The 26,243-nt window shown below is 37.5% G+C and overlaps 1 protein-coding gene across 1 annotated transcript in view; it reads left to right on the top strand.

Moving 5' to 3' along the window:
* The first annotated feature begins 2,056 nt into the window (after positions 1 to 2,056).
* The window catches only part of KCNU1 (potassium calcium-activated channel subfamily U member 1), a 149,775-nt gene continuing 125,588 nt past the window's right edge, over positions 2,057 to 26,243 (top strand). Inside the window, exons 1-6 of the mRNA XM_063709355.1 lie at positions 2,057 to 2,251; positions 4,953 to 5,072; positions 21,717 to 21,778; positions 22,887 to 22,977; positions 23,963 to 24,074; positions 25,069 to 25,144. Of these exons, the coding sequence (XP_063565425.1) occupies positions 2,057 to 2,251; positions 4,953 to 5,072; positions 21,717 to 21,778; positions 22,887 to 22,977; positions 23,963 to 24,074; positions 25,069 to 25,144 (656 nt within the window). The remainder of the gene's footprint in view (positions 2,252 to 4,952; positions 5,073 to 21,716; positions 21,779 to 22,886; positions 22,978 to 23,962; positions 24,075 to 25,068; positions 25,145 to 26,243) is intronic.

Raw genomic sequence — 26,243 nt, 5'->3', positions numbered from 1 at the left:
CTCCCTACCTCCCTCCCTTCCTCCCTCCCTCCCTCCTTCCTTCTTTCTCTCCCTCCTTTCCTTTACTTCTTCCTCCTCCTTTCTTTATAATTAACGCCATTCAAAAAAGGAACTGAAATGGCTAATGGCATCTTATATTGAGTTTTATGCTTTTCAAAATATGTTCACACTACCTTCTTGAATCCCCACAATAATTCTATCAAGTAGGTATTATCTTCCACATAAAATCAAAAGACTACGAACATTAAAATGACTTGTTAGACATCACACAGTAACTTAATAGAAGGACTGGGCTGGAACGCAGGGCTCCTAACTCCTAGACCAGTGTTCTTTTAAACATCACCCTTTGTTATTAGCTAGCTCAATGACAGGATTTTGTAGAAATGATAGGTAAGCTTAAAAGCAGTAAATGTAACTGTGGCAGCAGTCCTAGGAAATGCTACAGTTATCTTCTGAAACAGCCTGCCAAACAGTGCGGAGTCATGGCGGGCTCCCAAGGACAGCGTGATGATTCCTCTTGGGCCCCTTCACCTGGTGTCAGGTTATCTTGGTAATAACTGGGGTGAACTAGGCCCTCCACTGGGCTCTGACATTTTGCCTGCCACTTGTGCACACTGAAAGGCATGACATTTCTTACACCTTTGAAAACATCAGGGAAAATCAAAGAAATTTCTCTCATTCTGAACTTTACCTCTGCTGGGCCAAAAGGTTTGCTGCCAGGGCAGTAATAAAAGCAAGAAAGGGGAGAGTTCCATAAAGAAGAGATAAGTGGAATGGATTTATGGGCTGAAATAACAATCAAGCAATGACCACACTAGTTAAACTGTATTCTTCAATACCTGCACTCTATACTATGCCTTTCTTATGTAAAGAATAAACAAAACCTTTTTTTTTTCTGTTTCAAGGTAGTCTTAATTTTCATTGTGTGTAATTAAGGAGCACAACGTGATATTCTTTGGATTGATGCACAACAGATACACATATTTTCAAGTCACATGTGATAATTTAATACACTCACATAATTTGTACAGATCAAGTCAGTGTACTTGGGATATCAATCAACTTACATATTTGTGTTTTCTTTGTGCTAGAAACATTCAAATTTTTCTCTTCTAGCTATTTTTAAATGTACAATAGATTATCATAAGCTATAGTCACTTCACTGATCTATAGAACATTAGATGTTATTTCTTCTATCAAACCAAATATTTGTACCCATTAATCAACTTCTCTTTATCCCACTTCTTTCCTCAGCCACCCTTCCCGGCCTCTGGTAACCATGAATCTACTCTCTATCTTTATGAGATCCACTGTTTTAGCTTCCGCATACAAGTACAAACGCAAAATGCTGTTTTGATATACTTATGCATAGTGAAACAGTGACTACAGTCAAGCAAATTCATATATCTGTCATCTCACAGAGTTAATCATCTTTTGTGTGCGTGTAACAAGAGCCCTTAAAATCTACTCTTTTAGCAAAAATCCTGAATACAAATAATTTTATTAATTATGTTCTTTGTTCTGCACACTAGATCTTCTAGACTTATTCATTCTGCATATCTGCTCCTTTGTATAAAGGATAAACAAAAACTTTAAAGTACTTCTCTCTTCTGTCCTTCCAAGCCTACTAAGCACGTGGCATCCTCCCAGATAGAGAACCAACTCATTCACACACATAGTTGGCTGTTGTTTCACTCCAAAAGAGTTGATTTGAAATTATTTGACTGCATTAACTGAACTGATAACCAGCTGATCATTGCTACAGATAATGGGATTTCTTCAAGGCATAGAGAAAGTCAGTAACAATCCGATCTAGAATTATGATTTTTTTGACTATTCATATTGTAGGCCCCAGCCATCTCCAGTTGTGTATTCATTCACAACCCATGAGCTGGCACCGGGGGATTGGCAGACCCTTGTTCCTGCAACTTCTCACTGGTTATCACACCTAATGTTGGAACACTGTGGTACAGTGAACTCTGATTCCTGGAATTGTTACCAGGCGACCACGGCGTCATCAAATGACCTGGCAATTCCGTCTACTGATGTCTCGAACATGTTTCAGACTAAGCTACGAAATGAAACTTGGGAAGACTTGCCGAAAATGTCCTGCACAACTGAGATCCAAGCAGCATTCATTCTCTCCTCCTTTGTGACCTTCTTCAGTGGACTCATCATCCTGTTGATCTTCAGGCTGATCTGGAGATCTGTTAAAAAATGGCAAACCATCAAGGGAACAGGAATTATCTTGGTCAGTTTCCTTGTTAGGGATCCCTCTGTGTGAAGTCAGAGATGAGTTTGGGGTAGTTTTGTGTTTAGTGAAAGATCTAAGCTTCATTCAGTTTTTCAAGCTAACAGAGTCAGCTTCTATGGCCTGGTGCCTCAGAAAGGGTGGTAAGCCAGACCTCAGGACACATTCTGAGGCCTGAAGAGACAGGGCCAAGCCTCTTCTCTCTCCCATCACTGGAAAAAGCAATGTCTTGTATGGATAATGATTAATGTTAGCTCTGGAAACGGAGGTCACTGTTCTGAAAAAAACGTTCATAAACATTATGTCCATGCCTCTATCTTGAATTTTAACAAGACAATTGTGCTAGGTCGTAGAAAGGAGGTGAATGGGAACAAGACATCAACGTCAACCTTGCTTTCATAAATTGTTCATGCATAATGCGTATGTACTGACATGTGTACATTGCCTTTTGTATACCATATGAAGACAACACATTGAGTTTCACATACACAGAGAAGCCCATGCATACATGCCTGTGCCATCCAGGCATAGATGCAAGGACATTTCTTATACCCAAACAAGCTTAGCAGGAGTTGGTGTTGTTGAATAACAGCTGGCAAATGATGATGATGAGAATAAATGATGTATTATACAGATAAGGCATTGCTTAAGAGCTTGAAATAAAGCTCTCAAATGCTGTGTAATGGATGTTCTATTACCAGAGGTCAAAGGCGAAGAGTTTTACTATACCCTGTGTAGTTTGTTTCCAATTTTGCTTCCCAAACTTTCTTTCTCTGATAGATTATAGCAATTTCCATAACACAACACATTTCACCTGTGCATCATAATATTGAAAATTTGCTTAAAACATTTCTTTTAGTGCTAAAGCCTACATAAAATATAATTTATAAGTTGATAAGTTTTTAAGGTTATTGGTAATATGGAATTTTGTTTTCCATATTTGAAAATTATCCAATACCGAAGCTTATAGATTTTGTTCCTAAACAAGTTTATTCTATTGATTATTTCTACATTATGGATTTTAAGCAGTGGCACAATAATTGGAGAAAGAATTCTGGGATACTGACATATGGGTAAATAGCTATGATGAATCTGCCTCCTTGTTTCTACCTTGTTTTGTTGTTGTTAATGCACAACTGAATTTGTAGGATTTTTAAATCTTCTTAGTCTTCTGCTGCAGGCAATGTTCTTCTTCTCCATTATGTTCATTTTGTGTGATTACAAAAATGTGACAGTACATTTGTCAATTTCCTATATTTTTCATTTCTTACTTTGGGTGTAATTTATGTCTACACTTCGATCCAGGTATACCCTTTAATTACAAATATTTAGCAAATGTTACAAAATGTTAAGAAGTGAGCCTGAGCAACCAGAATGCTGTACCATTCTGCTTTTGAATCTTGAGGAAAGAGTTTGATCAAGTTGAGTTACTTTTCAATGATTTGTTTTATTACATCAAATTAAGAGTGACCTGTTTTTCTCTAAGCCTTTGGAGAAGTTGGACAAATGCAAAAAAAAAAAAATCAGAAATCTAGGTGTACTGTGAAGAGTTATTTTAAAAATTATTTGGAGAGTTACAATTTCTCTCCTTAAATGTGCATTTAAAACATGTATTACATCTATAAATATGAGTTTATTATATCTTAGGACCAATTTGTTTTTCCACAGAAGGTAGCTCCAATTTTATGATGGAATTCAAATAAGTATTCTATATTAATATCATAACTAGGATTTTTTAAAATTAATTCTCAGACAACATTTAGAAACAGACATGAGTCATGTTTATTAGAGGGCAAATCATTGATCAGGATGTGAACTTTTATCAAAGAGTTTTTTAATGAGACTTCCCTTTTTATCATTCAGAAAATATGAGTAGAAAAATTAAGTGATTTTGAAATCCTGGCTTCATATAAAATGAGCTTTTTTGAAAGTCAGAGGGACTCATCTAGCTTGGTGTGGGTAGTCCTAGTTGGTTCATGTATTTCTTTGTGGTGGTTCTAGACTATTATCAACAAACAATGAATGCCAGCTCAGGCCCCAGCCTTTCCTCATTGCCTGATATTAGGAAAGTCATTTAATTTCTCTATACCTTGGTTTCCACATCAGTATAAAATGTATTTAGTCATGCCTAACTTTATCATATGAGATTACCATAACATTTAAATATAATAAGTAAAGACATTCTATAAATGTGAGGAAGGATTATAATTTCAGAATATAACACCAGGCAAAAAACTAAGAGCAACACAAAATTGCTGAAAACTTCCCCCTTCTCTCACAAAATGCGGACACTTAAGTAATCAGCTAAAAAATCAATTTGTAATCTTTTTTTCTTTGTCCACGTATCTTGATGAAAACTGCTACACTTATACCCAGAGCAGAAGGAAGCATGATGCTCCCAATTCTGATCATTGCAATGATGTCAGTTTGAAGGGTCTGGGACTGAGTATACATGAGAAAGACATGGAGGAAGACTGCAGAATTCAGCAGAAAAAAAGCTGTGCAGAAAACCAGGAAAATGAAAACCCAGTAAAATCCGTTTTATGAAATATTGAATAAGCAACTTCAGGGTTCCCTGGTTTGGACAAGGTAGAGTGATTTTCGACTGATACCATCACAAGAGGCTCTATCAATGTAAGTAGAACAGATTTCTTTCTCTCAGATCCAGCTCACATTGTCAATTTCTTTCTCTTGATTGTAGGAACTGTTCACATCAGGTACCATCGCTAGGAGCCGTGTAAGAAGCCTCCACTTCCAGGGACAATTTCGTGATCGTATAGAAATGTTGCTTTCGGCCCAGACCTTTGTGGGGCAAGTGTTGGTAAGTACATTTTCAGTGTTAGCTTCCTAACAAACTTTAGCCATAGGTGTGATTATAGTCAGTACAAATCAATTGATTCCCTAGGTAAACAACTGACGTTCCTTTGGTCGTCTTATCTATAATATCACCACCTCCCCATCCCCACCTCCTTGTGTCTACCACTCTTTACCCGTTATCTTGCTTTGTTTATCTCTGGAGGGAATATGATTACTAATAATTGCATTATATTATTATAATAATTTTATAATATTAATATAAATCATATGATATATTATTAATAATGTTATATTATTAACAATGTATAATACATTATCTGTAATAATATGTAATTATATTATATAGAATAATTATATAAGTATTAGTAATTATATTCTTACTAATTATAGTTAATTACTAATTATATAATTATATATTTATAAATAGTAATATTATATATTGACTAATTAATTATATATTTATAATTATATAATTACTAATTATGTATTATAATCATATTTTATATTTATTTTCAGTCTTTCCACTAGGAAGAAAGCTTTGTTAGGGCAATATTTGTGAGCGTTTGGTTCTCCTTATATATGCAGATGGGTGTGCACATAGATATTTTCAAAAAATGTTTAGTAAACTAATCAGACCTGAAATGTATAGCTAGTTTCCTCTCCTTTGATTTCAATAGACCTCTTTATTTCATTATGCAAACTAGCCTTTAGTGTCCCTCTATGATATTTATCACTCTACTTCCTATTTTAATCTCGGTAATTTGAATGTATTAAATCTCACTTTGGGCATCATCTCCTCGGGGCATCCTAACCTTACCTCTTTATTAGGCTAAGAGTTCCTCCTCTAGCTTCTTTAATAATCGTTGAGCATTGCTATTAAAGTTATCTGTGCACATGCTTGTCTCTCCCAGAGTACAGTGAGCTCCTGTCCAGACTATGTCATGGAAATGTTTATTTCCCATTGTCAGGAAATAGCAGATGCCCTATAAATGAAGATTGCCCTGATCATCCTTTCAGTAGTGTAGTTTGATCTAAAATATGAAAAGATGAAATTCGTAATTAGGGGTATGCTGCCATCAGATGGTCTTATGGTGGAAGTAGTTTCATGTGAGCTAAAGATTATCCTCTGTTTTTTATAACTAGCAAAAACATGGCTCTTTTCCAGTTACTGTTTAATTCTGATCTAATAAATTGCTAAAGCTTGGTTGGAAGTATTAAGTAAAACTGCTTTCATAAAAGCTGCAGGGAATGTTGAATCATCTGGAAATGTGCCTCTCCTTTTTCTGTCTTCTGAAGTTTTTGATCTCTTTTCCTGAAATCTCTGTGGGTATGACCCATTGAAGAAGGATTTTGTAATTCTCTCTGATGATATCAGGGATTTGTTGGTTAGGATCTCTTCAAATGTTCAAGTCATGTTTGTGTGAGAAACTTTGGGAATAATATATTAAAGGTCACTGGAGTGAGGGAGAAGGGAACTTACAACATCCATCATATGAGCATTGCATATGGGAAGTGGGTGGGAAAGGAATGATGGAAAATTACATACCAATAAAAATTACTTATTTAATGAAAGGAAACTGTATTATTTTAACCTATAACAGCTGGTGATTAGCTAGTTGGAACAGCAGGAGGCAAGGAGTAAAGCTTAGATTAGAATCAATACTCTAGGCCGGGTGCAGTGGCTCATGCCTGTAATCTAGCACTTTGAGAGGCAGAGGCAGGAGAATCGCTTGAGCCTAGGAGATCAAGATCAGCTTGAGCAGCATAGCAAGACCTCACCTCTACAAATAATTTAAAAGTTAACTCAGCGTGTTGGCCTGCACCTGTGGTCCCACCTACTCAGGAGGCTGTGATAGGAGGATCGCTTGAGCCCAGGTGGTCAAGGCTGCACTGCTGCAGTGAGTTGTGATCATGCCACTGCACTCCAGCCTAGGCGACAGAGAGAGACCCCATCTAAAAAAAAAAAAAAACACTCTAGCATGGAAAGGCATAACTGAGCCTCTTAGAGATCCCAAGTACAGTTTTAAGTTCTCTTAAAATGTCTTATAGTTCCTTCCTTCTATCCTTCTTTCCTTCCTTTGTAATTCTTTTACTTCTTTCAAGAAATATTTATTGTTTGCCAAGTACATGCTAGGCCAACACTCTAGGTATACTGGAAAGTTCAAGCAAGAGACTTGCATTTAAGAAACTTAAATTCTAGTGGGGGTAGATACAAAAATTACATACATACATAAATAAGATAAATTCAGATGAGGAATGCCATGAGGGAAATATGAGTGAAGTGTTTGTGAGGTATGGTTGTTACAGAGTAAGATCACAGTGGTGAGAGAAAAAAATCTCTAAAAAGGTAAGATTTGAGCTAAAGCATGATAACAAAGAATAAAGCAATTGAAGAATTAAGGAAATAGAGTTCCAGATTGAGAGAATAGAATTGTGGAGGCAAAGAGCTCCACAAGAGTTTACTGCAAGTACCAGAAGGAGGCTCCTATGCTAGGGACATGGAGGGCAGGGGACAGCGAGGTCTGAGAAGAGACTGGAAAATGGCGCAGTGTCTTAAGACTTATAGGGAAGAGCTAATAGACTCAAAGGGAATCACTCTATTCTAAGGTAAAGGGATGTCTGAGATCTTAAAGCATGAGTTGACATGGTCTGATTATATTTTAAGGTTCAAGAGGCACTAAAGGCTGAAAATAAAGGAACTGTCAAAAGTAAGCCAGGAAAATGATGGTACAAATTAGGAATACAATTTTAATATCACATAAGCTTAAATTCAACAAAATTCAACCATAACCTTTGAAATGATAAATGTAACAAACCACAAAGAAGATATAACATCATTAGCATCACTGCACCAAAAATATAACCTCAAGATATGTAAAACATTAAAAAGTTATTTTGATAAATGAAAAATAATTAAAATTAGTGAACTAAGTATCAAATGCAAAAAGTTAGAGAATAAAAACATTAAATCTAAGCAGAATACATTTAAAAGATAGTTAGAAATTAATGAATTATAAAACAGCCGATTACTTCAAACAATGAAATAGAGAAATCAATAGCTAGTGTATAAACAATGAAAAAAAAGGAAAAAGTACAACTATATGAAATAAGACATTTAAATGAGAAAATAAGTATAGATAAAAAGGAAATTGAAAATATATATATGTAATTAATTTTGAAAACTGGATGATTTCTTATGATAATATGAATTACCAAAACTGTCCATAAAAGGAGAAATTTAAACAGACCAAATATCTGGATAAAACAAAGTTATCAAAGACCCATAATCATCTTCACCACCCTCCCTTTTTGCCCCTTCGATGAGAGACTTGGATGATTTCAAGGACCAGTCTACAAAACCCTCAAGGAATAGATATCTCTAATGCTAATTAAACAGCTCCAGGTCATGGAAAAGAAAGCATTACATTTTCTTTTCCAATGAAGACACAGTACTTATATGAAAATCCCCCCAAATAGCAACTTTTTATATACCCTACAAACTAATGCCCTTAATACTTTGAGGGAGAATACATGGGCAACCACTCAATAGAAGACAAAGAAAAAGAATACGGAGGAAGAGGAAAATAGGAAGATGGAAAAAAAAAAGGTAAAAGGAGAAACAGGAAAAGAGGAAGTAGGAACGTGAGAAGGGAACTCCAACAGTCAAATAAAAAGATTCCCTTCAAAAAAGCATGTCCTCTAGAGGTCTTCCTATATTATTAATATTAATAGAATATGACAAGGTATTGATCAACTCTGTAGCATCTATGGGTTTGATGTTTAGTGCATCTATGGGTTAGGTGTGTTATATCAACTACCTGTGGAAAAAAAATTCTTCTAAATTTAGTTCCAAATATGGTCCTATTCTCAAGCAATTATATTATTTCTTTTTGAGATTTTGTGTGGTTGTTAATTACGTAACTGACTGTGTTTCTCTATTGCTTTGTGGCTAGAAAATGTAAAACCAAAATTATGGCTTATTTTTAGCAAGTGTATCTATTTTTAGCATCATCCTAAGCACTACTGTATGTTCACATTCTGTTTTTCTGGCTTCTCTGGCTTCTTTTTTTTTCAGGTAATCTAGCATTTTGTGTTTTTGTATTCTGCCTTAAATCCTTTCTGCAAATGCATAACCTTTTCTGTGAATGTGTAATCCTCTCTGTAGATAAATTAAGCCCCTAGCAACAACAACAGTTGTCAACCCTAGTATACAGAAGAACTAAGTGCACAAATAAAGCATCATAATTCATTTGGAAATGGGAAAGAATATTTCAAAAATGGTGCCTGGAATGACTAAATTACTTATTTTGCTGTTTTTTGCTCATTTTCCTAATGTAATGCAACCTCTCGGAAAAAAATGAGAAAAACATAAAACATATTGGAAAAGATCAGTCTCTTCATATTTTATATGCATTGTTTATGTGAAAATAAAATAAACCTTTTCCACCACCTTGAGATGAGCTGTATCTTTGTTTTTTTCCACTTCGTTTCCTTATTCCATATTTTATATTGAATATACCATCAAGCATCAAGAATTTATTTTGGTATGTAGCATGAGAATACAGTTTAGAGATTGTTATCATATGAATAAAGAAAACACTGGCAGGAAACACTACACTATCTTCCTAGAAATTTTTTTGCAGATGATTACCTTGTTTATGTTTTTTTCTGCACTGGTCATTTACAGATATTATTGTTTATATTTTCATGCACATGATACAATATTTTAAAAGTACAAAGTAAAAACTAAATTCCTTCCTTACCCCTATCCCCAGAAGCAAGTACCTACTGCCATGAGTTTCTTTCTTCAAAGCTCTGCAAGTTCTCAGCAACATTGTCAGATTTATTTTATTTAAGTGTTCAGGCCACTTAGGATACTCTTCTCCTCCCATAATTGTATCTATAAATATAAATTTTGAAATAATGTGTTACTTCTTGTGGCACTTCTTTGTGGAGAGTAATAAAGTGTATGGCTCGTGAAGCCAGTGGAGGTAAAATTAGATCTGAATTCAAGTTAGTCCATAGATCCTGTCTTCAAATAGGGATACACCCTGTAAGAAAGGGAGGGATGTCAACAGGTTTCTGAAGGGTCAGCAGGTGGAACAGTTCTCCAACTTTCCTAGGTTCTACTTCCTAATATTGATGAAGCTGCGAACTCCACATTCTCGTTTTCCTTTCCCCCACTACCATTTCACAATACGTTTTTCAAGAGAGGCACTATCATTACCTGCTTTTTAAATGAGGAAACTGACACATATCTCATAGAAATACAATGTAAAATTTATAAAGTGGGGATGAAAAATGCTATCTATAGATTTCAATAAATGAGCTAAAATATAAGAATGTGTTAACATTGTAATCATTATTATAGTGTTGTCATTATTACACGAGTTAATAAGTGTAAAATATATATATGTTCCGCATATAATAAGCATATATAGGTATTGTTATTAATATTTGTATAAACAAAATCTCAGGACTTATATCTATAAACATAAACCATGACTAATATTGATGTTGAACCCTGTCTCATTCTAACAAAAGTGATATCTATAAATATCTACATTAATTTGAAAAACCCAAATGTGGCACATATACACCATGGAATACTATGCAGCCATAAAAAATGATGAGTTCATGTACTTTGTAGGGACATGGATGAAGCTGGAAACCATAATTCTCAGCAAACTATCACAAGAACAAAAAACCAAACATCGCATGTCCTCACTCATAGGTGGGAACTGAAAAATGAGAACACTTGGACACAGGAAGGGGGACATCACACACCGGGGCCTGTTGTGGGATAGGAGGAGGGGGGAAGGATAGCATTAGGAGATATACCTAATGTAAATGATGAGTTAATGGGTACCACACACCATGTGGCACATGTATATATATATTTAACAAACCTGCACGTTGTGCACATGTACCCTAGAACTTAAAGTATAATAATAAAAAATAAAATAAAATAAAAATAAATAAATAAAAAGAAAAATCCATCCCATGGATGAATTTTTTTATAAAATTTTACTTTTCACGTTTTGTAATGATCAGCTTATAATGTTGTTTAATAAAAATTATAATGACAATTCAATCCAGAAAAAAATATATAAAATAATATTTTGAGGCAGATGTCAAGAAATTTAGATTCCTTTTTGGTTTCTTACACCTATCTTGAGATTTCAAATGTGCTCTCCCATTTTTCCACTTGTTTATTATTGGAAACAATATTTGTTAGGGGCATTAAGCAGTAATTACTAATCAACATGACATTTTATGTTGTAACTAGGATGACCATAAACACAGATTTCTGCTAGTTGTCCTAGTGTAATTGTTAATAGAGCCTCTTTTATTCTTAAATGTCTATATATGGTCAGGCATAGTGGCTCACGCCCGTAATCCCAGCACTTTGGGAGCCCAAGGCAGGTGGATCATGAGGTCAGGAGTGTGAGACCAGCCTGACCAACATGGTGAAACCCCATCTCTACTAAATACGCAAAAATTGGCCAGGCATGGTGGTGCTCGCCTGTAATCCCAGCTACTCAGGAGGCTGAGGCAGGAGAATCACTTGAACCTGGGCGGCAGAGGTTGCAATGAGCTGAGATTATGCCACTGCACTCCAGCCTGAGTGACAGAGCGAGACTCTGTCTCTCAAAAAAAAAAAAAAAAAAAAGGTCTATATGTTTGGACAATAAATAATATAGTCACCTTTGTTTTAAATGAAAGCAAGTCACAGGTCATTTTCCAAAGAAGAGGAGCCAACAGGGAGAAGACAACTTTGTCTCCTTGATGGCCCCACAGATTGAATTCCAGCTTTGATTAGAAAGAACCTTTTTTTTTTTGGTATGCCTCTTTTTCTCTAATTTGCACCTTTCTTCCCCTTGTCTCATGGGTCATGTTCCTACCTTTTGGTCTCATTTAGCTCTTTTGGAGATGTATATGTTTCATTAGTCTCATGAAAAAGTAGCTTTATTCATTAATTCTACATACATAAATATATATATACCTCAGTGTGTGAGTACAATTTATACACATACACATATGTATAATTAATATCTTCCTTAGCCTTCTTAATTTTAGTGTTTTTTTCCAATTTATCTTAATTTTCCTTTTCTCCCCCTCTAGTCAGTTATATGAACATATCACATGCTACACAACCAGTTCAGGATGAGCATTTTCTCATAAACTTTTTCTGGTACCCAAACTGCTTCCTCTTACCATCCAAAAGTCCATCCTGGCCAGGCATGGTGGTTCATTCCTATAATCCCACGACTTTGGGAGCCTGAGGCAGTAGAATCACTTGAGTCCAGGAGTTTGAGACCAGCCTGGCAACATAGTGAGACCTCATTTGTATAAAAAATAAAAATATAATTACCCAGGCATGGTGACACACACCTGTGGTCCCAGCTATTTAATTGAGAGGCTGAGGTGGGAGGATTGCCTGAGCCCAGGAGGCTGAGGCTGCAGTGAGCTGAGATTGCACCACCCACTCCAGCCTGGGCAACAGAGCAAAACTCTGTCTCAACAAAAACAATAACGAAACAAAACAAAACAAAAAACATAAGAAATGAAAGTCCATCCCAAGCTGAAGAAAGACAAGCCTAGTTGGGCTCTAAATTTCTTGGGAGGAATCCCTAAATCCACGTTTCCTCTTTGCAAGGAGATGGGGCAGGGAGAGCTAATTCTAGCCCACAGGGCAAAAAAGGATTAATGGGTAATAAACACATTGCTCAATGGTTCTTGTGAAGCTTGCCCTTTAAAAAGAACATCCTCAGGACAGGTGTTTTCAGTGGCAGTGGCTCACACTGTTAGCTTTGGCAGACGGGCCTGGGCTCCTTCCCCCTGGAGCCTCTACCTGCCTCTGTCACCAGCAGTGACTAGTCTTGGATGTCTCATGCACTTGGCACTTTCTCTTAATCACGGACCCTGATTGCAGATACCCAGCAGCTCTAGCAGTAACCCCCCTCACATCTGGCATCCACATCCATGCCTTGTCCAGGCTGTCAGTAATCATCCCCTTCAAGGCCAGGAAGTGGCTGGTCAACAAGGGGCACAGGGACTTGGTAGAAATGGCCACCTGGATGGTGTGTACCTGATCCATCCCAGGCTGGCACCCCAGGAAAGTTCCTCAGTGGTTGGTGAAAGGTGATGTGGGGGTGGGGCTGGACACTTGCACCTTCCTTTGCAGAAGCAATGTGGTACTTTCCAAACTTCTCCTGTCCATAGTTCCCTGAGTCTGTGTCCTGAAGGATCTGGCTGTACTTGACTTCCTTCTTCCAACATCGTGTTGATGAATTCACTGGATCACTGGATCTTCCAACACAGAACTTGTGTTCTTGGCTGGGGCAGCTTTGATGAGTGTCTTTCTGAGATCCAGCTCATCCTTTGCCCTCTGGATCAGCTTGGCCTTGGGCTTGGGGTAATATTTGTTGTCAGTCTGGGTATCCCTGTATTCAGGACCAGAGTTTCATCATCTCCCTCGACTTAGCCCAGAGGCACAGGACAGCACCACAAGCCCGGGCTAGGTCCCACCATCTTGCACAGACTTCACCATGGAAACAGCTATCTGGGCTGGCCAAATTTTCCAGCTTCTTGAGTTGAAATTAATTGTATCCGAATTTTTCCTCTGAGTACTTCTTTGGCTATATCTCAGAGACTCTGCAAGTAATGCTCTTATTTTTATTGATGCATAATTCATCTTTTAAGTTGTTTAAATTTTAATTTTGGTTTCTTGTTTGATACATTATCTATTTAGAGAAATGTTGTATGCTTTCACTTTCCTCGGATGGAGGGGTTTTCGATTGGGGATAGAGTGGCTATCTTTTCTACTTTGGTAGAAATTTATGGTCCAAGAATGTCAAAGCTTTTATGATTTCTACTTCACGGAATTTATGGAGAAATTCTTTGTTGCCTAGTACATGATCAATTTTTACTACCATGTAATGGAATTTTGAAAGACTGTCTATTTGATGTATAAGCAATACTAATTATGTTATATGTGTTTTCCATATCCTTAATTATTTGCTGAATGATTGAAAGGGACATGTCAGACAGCTTCATTTACAATTTTTTAGTTTTATTGACTGTCATGTATTTCCAGCAGACTTTGAATGATATATTCTTATACAATATCCACTGATATACAAAGTCACCTATTGTATCTTCTTGGTTGATAGTGCCTTTCATCAATATGAAATATCCATTTTTGCCAAATTTTGTATTGTTTTTGGCTTTGTTTTGCTTTTGCTGGAATATTTTAGAATGCAATATTAGCATGTAACATTGATCCTCCTGTTTTCATTGTATTCCTACTGGACTAGGATATCTTTGCCCAGCTCTGTTTCAATCTTTCTTTCTTATTTCTTCTTAAGTATGTCTCTTGGAAGTGTCATATAGCTGGATTTTTGTTCTTGTGTTGTATTAAAAATACATTTATTTTTTAATTTGCCAGGAGAATGTAATCATTTTCCTTTATGGTGATCTATTTTATTGATATTTATATTATAATATTTGGAGATTAAATATACTGCATAATAGAATATCTAAATATTAGTGGCTTAAGCAAACGAATGGGAGATCTGTTAGCAAGAAAGAGAGAACAGGTATTGGACACACACTAGGAGCTCTGCTAGGGTCTGAATTTCCTATCTCACCACAGAGGCAGAACTACATGGTGATTGTGAATTTCAGGAGATTTCGGTTCAAACACTTGCGCCTCCACTTCCTAGTATGTAATCTTGAGTGAGTTAATTTTTCTAAGTTGGAATTCATTCACGTAATATGAATATAAAGGAGGTTATAATAACACCCATTAGAGTGTTGCAAGGAGAATTCTATCATAATACATGTAAACCACTCAAGGCAGAGTAAGCACTGACCATTGGCTGATATTTACATTTCTACTTTATTGTTTTTATTACTTTATTTATTTTTTGGCATCCTCTAATTGGATAATTTAATTTTAATAGACTATTATAGGCATTATATAAATCAAATGCAGAACAAACTGTCTGCCCTACATTTCTCTGTGTATCTTTGTGTGTTTGTTATATCTGTATGCTCCTTTTGTATGAGAATAATTGCAGGGGAGTTCTGGTAGCATTATAAATCTAGCATGATTTCTTCTTAATATTCGCTTTAAAGTTTAAAATTACATTAAAACCTAATTTTGTCAGTTTTATTATGTACCAGTTTTTCTTACATAGCATACTGTTTCTTTCTGAATGTTTCTTCTTTTTTATTTTTTAAAGAAGTGCCCATATTCATTTGCCATGGGGAAGTGTGGGTAGTATACTTTCTGAATCTTTGAGTGTCCAAAAAAGTTTTTTTCTTGCTCTTACAAGTAAACAACAATGTGGTTGAGTTTAGAATTCTTGGCTTGCAATCTGTTTTTCCTAAAACTCTGTAAAAGCTGCTCCAGTGTTTTCTAGCACTTAGGGCCACATGCCAGGTACTAAGCTATTGTCTAGCAGCTCCCATTGTAGCCTCTCTCCTCTGTTTTGTGAGGCGGGGCCAGAACTCAGCAAGTGTGTCTCTTCTGTAAGCCTGCTCCTAGACTCTGCCAATGGGAGTACAAGACGAGGCAGGAAGCCTAGAGGTCAGAAAAGGAAACTGTTTGTTGCTTCTGTGTTTCGTGTCTGTTCCTTTCAGTCCCACCTACCCAACAGATTTTTAGTCCAGTTGTTGTACTTGGTTCTTGTTTCCATTTTTTTTTCTTCCAACACTGCCACAAGCAGCTCACAGTGTCTCTGCAGAGGCACAATTACCATCCGTGCTGGGATCCTTCCTCTTACGTCTTGAGGACTAAGCTCTGATTATTTTATCTTGCCCAAATTCCTATCTAAGGGATGTGGGGAGTCATGCCCTACAAACCATAAATTCTCATCAGATGGGTTTTATTTAACCGTATATATTGTGAGTTACTTTCCAATCTGAATGGCATAACATTATGCCAGAAGAAGAAAGTCAAAATATTTTACCCCAAAACATGTTTCTTTGCCATATTTTGAAATGGCCCTGCAAAGCTGTCCTTTGTGGGGGAATATTTGCATCTGTAAAGAATCTCTATTAACATAGCTAGATCTTTTTCTTCCAGGCCCTCCCAATCCTAAAGAACTTAACTAAGAGTCCAGCACATTTTAAAGATCTGAATAGGAGACATTTGTCATCTATTGTCTCTAAGGGCAGCCATCATAAGACTTCAGAAGAACCTTCGTCTCCACAGTCTTTTACCTTAACCTGAACATTTCCTTTCTATCAATCCCAGGTCTCCAGACAAACTCAACCAATTGTCAACCAGAAAATGTTTAAATTTACCTATATCCTGGAAGCTCCCCACCACTGCTTTGAGTCCTGCCTTTCTGGACTAAACCAATGTATTTCTTAAATGTATTTGATTGCTGTCTCATGCCTCCCTAAAATGTGTAAAACCAAGCTGCACTCTGTCCACCTTGGGCACATGTTCTCAGGATCCCCTGAGGGCTGTGTCACGGGCCATGGTCACTCATATTTGGCTCAGAATAAATCTCTTCAAATATTTTACAGAATTTGACTCTTATCGTCGACAGTCTGAATCCCAACTCCAAAGAGCACCTCTTTTAAACTACTAAATTTTGAGAATTCCAACCTCTTTTTTATTGATCCACCAGGCACCGGGGTGCAGAAGGTCACAGTTAGTTATGCCCATGTTCCTCTTTTTGCCTTTCTGATCCTCCAATCCTACTTAATAAATTTTTAAAATTCAATTCTCTTAAAATGACTGGTGTGACTTCTGCTTTCCTTTCCCGATCCTGACTGATATAGATTAGAAAGGAGAATTACAAAGTCAGTCTTACTCTCTTTAGTTTGCAGATAACTCGTGTTTTTATATTTTCCAATATAGAAAGGTATAGCGTATCTTCAAAATCTGAAATTTCGCCATGATATGGCTGTGTGTGTGTCTTCTTTCAATGTTTCCTCCCTGACAAGTCTTGGTGGGCCTTTTCGATCCAGACTCAGATTTGTTTTCAGTTCAGGGAATCATCTTTTGCTTTTTTCTTTAGCTATTCTTTTTTTTGGAGGAGGGGCAGGGTGGAAGTGTTTGTCTTATCCTTTTAGAATGCCCATTATAGTTGTTTCTCTTGCATTTAACCTCCCTGCCATTTTTTTTTTTTTTTTGATGGAGTATCACTCTGCTGTCACCCAGGCTGGAGTGCAGTGGTGCAATCTCGGCTCACTGCTACCTCCGCCTCCCAGGTTCAAGCAATTCTCCTGTCTCAGGCTTCTGAGTGGCTGGGACTACAGGCACACGCCACCACACTTGGCTATTTTTTTTTTTTTTTTTTTGTATTTTTAGTAGAGACGGGGTTTCACCAAGTTGGTCAGGCTTCTCTTGAACCCCTGACCTCGGGATCCTCCCGCCTCGGCCTCCCAAAGTGCTGGGATTACAGGCATGAGTCACCGCACCCGGCCCCTGCACTTTTAATTATAATTTTTATCTCAGGTTTTTGCTTGGTGGTTTTGGAGAATTCCTTTATTCTAGTTCACTTTCATCAGTATCCATTCTGCTATTCAGTACCTCTATTGAGACATTAATTTTGTCAATCACATTCCCTCCTGCCCTAAGACTTCTCTCACTTTCTTATCGTTCCTTCTGATTGTAGGCTGCATTTATTTTATCAGTATAATATCCTCTCAAATCTCACTAGAAACTCTAATTGTAACTTTAAAATGTTGAATCGTAACAGATTCTGTGTTAACTCTTTCATGAAAGTCATTCCATATACTTTCTTTGCCTGATCCTCCTGTTTTCCTATACTTCTCATAAAACAGGCACTTATCCATGGTATATTAATATTCCCAAGGTTTAGAGTACTCCTGGTGCCCCTTTTAAACTGCTTTGGATTTTGTTTCTTATCTGAAGACCCCCCACAACTATCCTCTAACTAAACAGAGTATTTTAGATCCCATTGTGAAAATCAAAGTCCCAGGTTTCTATGTGTTTCCTCATAAAGATAAGCTTCGGGAATAAGGCTGGGGCCAGCAACTCTACAAACAAGGCTCTGTCTGGATGAGGTCTCCACTCTTTCAGTTAATTTTTCTTTGACTTCTTTCTGAGGTGCTTCCTAGAAAAAGAGCTGTTGCCACTAGCCAAAAGGTTCCTCCTCTGAGAGTGCTCAGCTTCAGGGTGTCTCCTCTCGGCCACTATTTGGCTGGGTGGCCCCATCTCCAATCCATAGCCTTCATGGCTCAGGTAAAGGGCTATCTATCCGTCTCTGAACAGCCAGCTCTTCCAGATTTTGCTCCTCCAACCCAGTGAAAAATTTACAGCTCTTCTCAGAATTATCTTTCATTTCTACCCGACTCACTGAACAGTGTCAGTCAGAGCCCTGGCATCAGAAAGTAGTCATCTTGCGAGTTGGTAAGAATGACTGACAACAGTATAGGTTTGAAAAAGGACAGTGTTATTGGAAGGAAAGAAAACTGCAGTAGAGTTCAGCAACGTGCTTTAGCAAAACAGGACTGAGTGTGCACCAATGTGCTTCAACAAAACAGGACTGAGTGTGCAGCAAGGTGCTTCAGCAAAACAGGACTGAGTATGTTGAGATGGATTTTTCCTTAGGGGTGTTTCTGGACCTTAAAGCAGGAGCTTAAGGGAAATTTGTACCATATTAGCCACATGGGTCATCATAAATGATTACATTTGTAGACATTGTGGTGCCTTGATATCAACAAGGGTTGCGCAATGAGTTTCTACATGCATGCAATCCAGAGATGTATAGAAATTCTAGTTACTTATAAATTTGGGGGAAAGAAACATAGAACCAGATGCCTGCTTTAGATAATAGGAAAGTCTGATTACTTGTAAATTCCTCAGGTAAGGAGTTTTGAATCTGGATGGTCTGCTTGATGGGCACCAGGTGATCTTTCCTCTCCTTAGTGTCCACAAATCTGTCAGCTCCCAGTGCCTTCTTTTGGTTTTAATATACATTTTGCCATTGGTTTCCTATGATTTCTGGGTAATAATCTTTGGGTTTGTGGTATTCAATTCTTTGTTTCTATCATTTTTTTTTTCTTTTTAAATGTACTTACATGTTTTTGTTCATTTCCATGGGTTGGGGGAGGGGGTTGTAAACGTAAGTCATATATGCCATCATCTTTCCAGAAATCTGTCAATATTTGATTTTTACTTGAACCTTTTATGGGATTTCATAAGAGAAAAAATGTACATAATCATATGTAAAGAAAAGCAAAAGGATTTCCTTAAAATTATTAATAATTATCAGTATGCTGCTATTAAATGTATATATGTGTGTATATATACACACACACATATACATATCTCCACTCCCAACAACTTTTCTGAGCTTCAGACCACAGCTGCAACTGAATATCTGCGTGAAACCGTCAAACTTAGTACTATCTTCATCAACACTTAACCTAGATTTTTTAAATGGAACTTACAGGGCCAAGCGCCGTGGCTCACACCTGTAATCCCAGCACTTGGGAGGTCAAGGCGGGCAGATCGCTTGAGGCCAGGAGTTTAGGACCAGCCTGTCCAACGTGGTGAAATCCCGTCTCTACTAAAAATACAAAAATTAGCCAGGTATGGTGGCGAGTGCCTGTAATCCCAGCTACTCCGGAGACTGAGGCAGGAGAATTGCTTGAAACTGGAAGGCGGAGGTTGCAGTGAGCCGAGATTGGGCCACTGCACTCCAGCCTGGGCAAAAGAGCGAAACTCCGTCTCAAAAAAAAAAAAAAAAAAAAAAAGGAACTTACGATAAGAGCTGAGACCCCAACACTACCACTTAAAAGCTCTTGAAAGAAAACCAGTTGAAGCTCCTAGCCTCTTACCCAATCACTTGTAAACTAGGGTCAATTTGAAATAGAAGAGCGTATTTGGAAGGAGCTCTGCTGTTGGAGAAATGTGAGGGTACTTTCCTCTCAACTCAAACTTAAGACAGGAAGCTGAATAGAGACCACTCAGAAATCTCAATTTGCCTTCCTTGGAACTTTGGGAGCACAGGGGACAGGTCTGTGGCTCCTTTGTGGCTCATTGTTGGCTAGCTGCTTTGTGTCAGACGAGTTGCCACCCAGGACACAATCTGTCTCTTCCAGTGTTTGTTGGAACAAAGAAACCTTAAGAGTTTCCATGTGCCAGACGTGAATTACATGGGAGAGACTTCTATAACCAGCTGAATGGGGAATCTGGGAGGATAATAGTTCCAGCAGAAAATAGGAGGGTGAGATGTAGTGAGAGAAGAGTGGCCGTGAGAGAACAGGCTTCGCCGAAATCAAGGGAACCACAAATGGGATGCTTAGCCATTAAATATCAAAAAGATTGTCTTTCCTCTTCCCCTTCCCCTTGCATTTTCCCACTTTATTTTGCTTTGTTTTATTTTCAAAGAATTTCACTTCTAACATATCAGATGATTTGCATATTAATTATCTTCATTTGTCATCCAGGCTGTGATGTCAATGTGGGGGCAGGGGTCTTTGTGTATATTGATCACTTGATCACTGATGAACAGAAGAGTACTTGGGTCACAAGAGGAGCTAGAGAAATATTTGTGGAATTTGAACATGAATTCAGTTGGAATCTCCAAAGAACAATGGGACCACCCATGAAAGTAAACATTAAAGACCTTTCATGCCCAGAGAGCCCCAGGGTGTGAGCATCATGATCTAACACCAGTCAGAGAAGCAAGTTCCTTCTCTGATCTCCCCTTTCTGATCCCTCCCCACATGGAGCTACAATTCTGGAGAGGTCAGAGGTAGCCTAGTCAGCAGAATCTAGGAATAAAAACCTAGAAATGGTTAATAGAGATGAAACTGAGTCCTTTCACAATATACGTAGCCCACCCAAGGAATATCTGAGCTAAAATAAAGAGAAGATTTAATCCTAAATGAAATCCAGAGTTTCATTATTAGAATTACACTGGACTGAACATGTTCAAAAGCTGGATGTTTGGAAACTAGAAATAACTGGAGGAATGTTAAATTACCTAAAATTAACCTCAAATATAATGAAAGCTGCCAAAGATTTTATCCAAACACCCCCAGGGCCTTTAATGGACAGTTTCCGATTGCATTCCCTGAGATACCCCTATTTTACAGAGGCACTGGCATGGTAAAAAAATCACCTTCTTCTCACTTGTAGCATTTTCCCTACTGTGAAAATTCTGGCTATCCTTTAGGGAACACATGTCTGGAATTTTTTTATAATATAACCAACAATTCAAATCCAGGGTCTATTTCCAATAACCCCTTCTTTTCTAGCATGTGATAAATTGCATAAAGCCTATTAAGCACTTAATAGATGTTTGATGAGTGAATAAGTGATCACAGGAAAGGATCTCTTGAGATCAAAGATTAAAAGCCTCTAGAAGCAGCAGGAAGGACGAACTGTGTATTCTGAAGTGTGCGCAAATTAAAATTAGATAAGTAAAATGGGTACATATTCATTTTTTTAACACTCAGAAAAGGTCTGATCAAGTTGGACCTTGAATCGATAAACAGATGAATGAATGAATGAATACTAACATAAGTGAATATATGAATAAATGGCTACACGTACACAGGCATGGTAAAAAGAGAAAATACACTTTTGTCGATTTATTTAATGCAAATGAAGTGGATTTAGACATTTGTCCCTGTTTTTCATTTTCAGGTGATCCTTGTCTTTGTACTAAGCATTGGGTCTCTTATAATCTATTTCATCAATTCTGCTGAGTGAGTACAATGTCCAGTCATGCTTGTCTGCTATATCAGTACATTGCTCGGCTAATTTGGAACTTTCTCCTCAGGAATAATGCTTAATATACTTTCACACACACATGCACACACACACACAATCTCATAAAAAATGATATGTTTGGCTTCTCCCAGTAAGCACTAAGCCCAGCTCTGCAAAATATACAAGAGTTTCCTTGTATCCTGCCACTTTGCACTGCTAGGGGTCAAGGTGGTCTGCAACCCCCACCCCAGATTTACTCTGGAGTCTCTGGGACACCAGCCTTCAGCTTTCTTTCCCTCACTTAGGCCACTCATGAAGGTTTTATATGTCTTTGGTTTCCTTAGATTTGGAGCAGAAACTCTGTCGTAGTTTCAGGGTTTCTCATAGGTTTCAAGCAACTTCGGATGGTATTGAGAAAGGAAAATGCCAGCCCTCTCACCTGTGACAAAGAAGCAAATTGTTGCCTGCTGTCCTCTGAAAGCATCCCCTCCTTATTTCTCAGGGTTAGGGCAGCTATTTTGGACAAAGCCCAATCTAATCTGAATTCCATGTCAATCACTTGGGAATTATATTGGATTTCTAGCTAAAATGGAATTGGGATTGCAGGGCCACAGAAAGCCAAGCAACTTTAGAGAACCTAGGGAAACTGGTTGCCTTTGCATTGTGAATTCCTAAGAGATCTTTTAGGAGATTTTCCTTGAAATTGGTTCAAATCAATCCATTTGACCTAGAGTATCTCTGTATCAGAAGAGAATTAATTCAAAATATACTGACTAGATAGATGATCTTGCAAACCAAGAAGAGCCCCATCATCTCTCTGGCTCTGAATCCCCATTGTTAAAATGGAAATAGAACCAATACATCCTACGAAACAAATTATGGGTAATTTTCCTCTTATTTCCAGTGCCATTGGCAGTCCACTGGTTTTGTTCATGCATTCCTCTACTCCCAAGAGAAAAATTAATTTCCTTGAGATCTTAACTTAAGTGTCTGGATTCATGGTGAATAAAGAAAAATTTTCCTATTCTTTCCCTTTAGTTGGCCTTATATAGACACCACTTTTTAAATGTTTATCTTCACAAACTGTCCTTCTTTCTTTTCCAGCCCTGTTGGAAGCTGTTCATCATACGAAGACAAAACCATTCCTATTGATTTGGTTTTCAATGCTTTCTTTAGTTTCTATTTTGGATTGAGGGTAAGTACCTATTGAAAGTGGGAGTGAATATCCAAACACCACAGGCACAACATACAGAGAACTAACTGTATCTCAGTCCTACAATCTGCCCGAGTTTTCAAACTCTAAAGATAGCTAATCTGTGCCCTAACTTGTTAAATATATACTGATCCCTAAAAACTCTGTCTCCTGCACGTGAAACCCTAAACCAGGTTAAAAGTTCCAACACAACATGAAAGTAATTCTTTCGTTAAATGCCATCATCGTGTTCCCATGGCCTCCTTACTGGCTTCCCATCTTTACTAATAATGACAAGTGAGCAGAACTTGAGTAGCAAGTCTCTGGAGATGTCCTTGGCTCCACTGGTGGCATGCCTGCAATACAACTGTGGAAAATAACTTTGTATCTTTGTTTCATTTTGTTACACTCATTTGTTAAATATTTCTCTCACTCTAGAGGTATTTATTAAGACCTGTTCTAGATCTAGATTTCAATCTCTTCATTTCTTGTTTGTGGGAGACTAATGTGTGCATATAAAATATACACATATATGTATGTATATATAGGCATGCTATATATGAAAACATCTTTTTTTTTTTAGACATGGTCTTGCTTTGTCACCTAGGCTGCAGTACAGTGAAGCGTTCTTGGCTCACTGCAACCTCTACCTCCCAGGTTCCAGTGGTTCTCCTGCTTCGGCCTCCTGGGTAGCTGGGATTACAGGCAGCTGCAACCACGTCCAGCTAATCTTTGTATTTTTGGTAGAGATGGGGTTTTGCCATGTTGGTCAGGCTGGTCTCAAACTACTGACCTCAAGCTATCTGCCCGCCTTGGCCTCCCAAAGCATCCACATAGCATATAAATATATGTGTCTGTGTATATGTAAAATAGAAGGAGATCAAGGCTTCAGCTGATAAGTAAAATGCAGCTGAATAATGCTATCTAGTGTTCACTTAAAAATTCTTGAGGGTAACAGAATTTGTGTTATTCTGTTTCTATTTCATAGTTTATGGCAGCTGATGACAAGATCAAGTTCTGGCTGGAGATGAATTCAATCGTAGACATCTTTACCATCCCACCAACCTTTATTTCTTATTATTTGAAGAGCAATTGGCTAGGTAAGTGTGCTCTGGGAACGGGTAGCAATATCTATGAATAAAATAAAAACTCAACATTCATTTGTAAGTATCTATTTTTCATTTGTTCTTAATACCTGACTGTCATTTTAAAAACCTCTCACCTTAATAGTATGGTTTTGTCATACACTTGCAGAAACCTTTTGACTTTAACACTTAGCAATGCAGCAGGCACACAGTAGGTGTTCAATAGTTGTTGATAGAATTGACTGCATTTGTAATGTGAGAGGCAAGACTCCAACATCTCATTCCCCTGGTAGCACCTTTATGCTGGGATCCCACAGGAGCTGGGGGAGATGAAAAACCTCCCTTTGTCTTTAAAAGCTAATCATCATCTCCATATGTGCTATGGCATTTTAGAGAATTATTTAATTAGTTGTTTTGTCTTTAAGGTGAATGTGTTGACAGTGCATGGACATTATGTAGCTTTTATCAGTTTCGTGTTATTTTATATTATGATTTATTATCTATAAAATAAATATGAATTCCATTCCTTGCTAATGTTATTATCATACCACCTAAAGTAAAACATCATACAAACATTGTGAAGCATATCATAGAGATTGTATAGTCAGGAGTTTAAGTAGTTAAGGGAAATTTTGCTCTCCGTTCTAAAGAAGAGTTAAATAGAGTAAAATGAATAGTCCCCATAATATGTGAGGCATGCTTCTACATGCTTGATATGGATGCTACAACTCTGTGAGGTTGGTACTATTATAATAGTACCATTTTACGTTTTACATTCCCATCTTACAGATAAGGAACTAGAGAAGGCGAGGGGATTGCCTTAGGTTACAACAGCGTCAGGGCTAGTATTTGAACTACAGCTTATGCTGTTAAGCCTATAACATGAGAATAGATTTGGAACATGTCTAGAAGAAAAAGAATGTAAGCGATTCCAATGCTGTTATAACATAGGCTCCCTCTGGAGTGACCCTCTGATTTTGGCAGCTTTCTCCTTTCCATTGGTTTGTAGGTTTAAGGTTCCTAAGAGCCTTGCGCCTGCTAGAACTCCCTCAAATCTTGCAAATTCTACGAGCCATCAAGACCAGGTAAATAGCCCTGACCGAAGTACTGCTTACTTATTAGTTTGGATTAGAAAATGAATGTATTAACTGGACCCTAAACTCAATGCATTTCTTATCAGAATTTCAGTGCAAAGATCATGAAATCTCTCAGCTGCCAAAATATTATTTGTTCACATTCTCCCATTATATTACATCTTACACTAGCTGAAAACTTTGCAATCATTTTAAAGAGCTGGTTTAGTCTTTGTTTTGTAAAGCTATGGTGTATAAGTTTATTTAGGTTTTAATTCTAGGTCCCTCCACCAAAAAAAAAAAAAAAGTCAAAGCAATTCAGAGGCATTGGTTCTATATATTTGCTTTAGTAACTCATGTCTCTCCTGGCTAGGTAAAAAAAAAGAAACACTTCTTCAGGCATTGGAATGTAAGACAATTCCTCGAAGCATACATTACCCAGTAGCAGCAAGCAGTGAACTATTGCTTGCAGAAATATAGCCACCTAAGTATTTCCAGACAATAAGAACACAGTCCAAACTAGCTTTGAGCAGCAATACTTGTAAAATTTTGAGCAGTTTGGTCTGTTGCCCACTCAAAATCTCCATGCCTTGACAGTCAAACTAGAAGCATCAAATATTAGAGGCCAGGTGGATTTCACTGCTACGTGTTTATGAATTATGGAGAAGCTGGAGGAGGAAAGGCTGGTCCTGTGTGACGGGTGGTCCTGCCTGAAAACCAGAGAGATCTCAGCTAAGCTCTAGGGCTCTCCTTAGGTGACAAGGGCCCCTCTGATCTTTCTTCACTTAAAGACCTTGTTATCAGTTCAGCAGTCTGTGTGACTTTATATTTTTGTGTTCTGTTCAGAATTTTATTTTGCAAATCTGCTCCCTGGATTTCTACCCCTTGGATTCGTAGCATAATGCATTGTATATTATTGTGTTGGACAATATAACAATCTCTGTGATCTACATGTAGATATTTTAAAAAGTGATATGAGGCTAGTGGATATCGCAGAAAAATTCAAACTTTCCAAACAAGTATATGTGACTGGGCGAGTTTCAGAGCTGTGTTTCTCAACCTCTAATGTGTGTATGAATCAAGCAGAGAATCTTGTACCAATGCAGATTGG

Source organism: Gorilla gorilla, chromosome 7 (assembly GCF_029281585.2).
Source record: "Gorilla gorilla gorilla isolate KB3781 chromosome 7, NHGRI_mGorGor1-v2.1_pri, whole genome shotgun sequence".
Lineage (NCBI taxonomy): Eukaryota > Metazoa > Chordata > Mammalia > Primates > Hominidae > Gorilla > Gorilla gorilla.
This window is presented reverse-complemented; position numbering and strand designations above follow the sequence as displayed.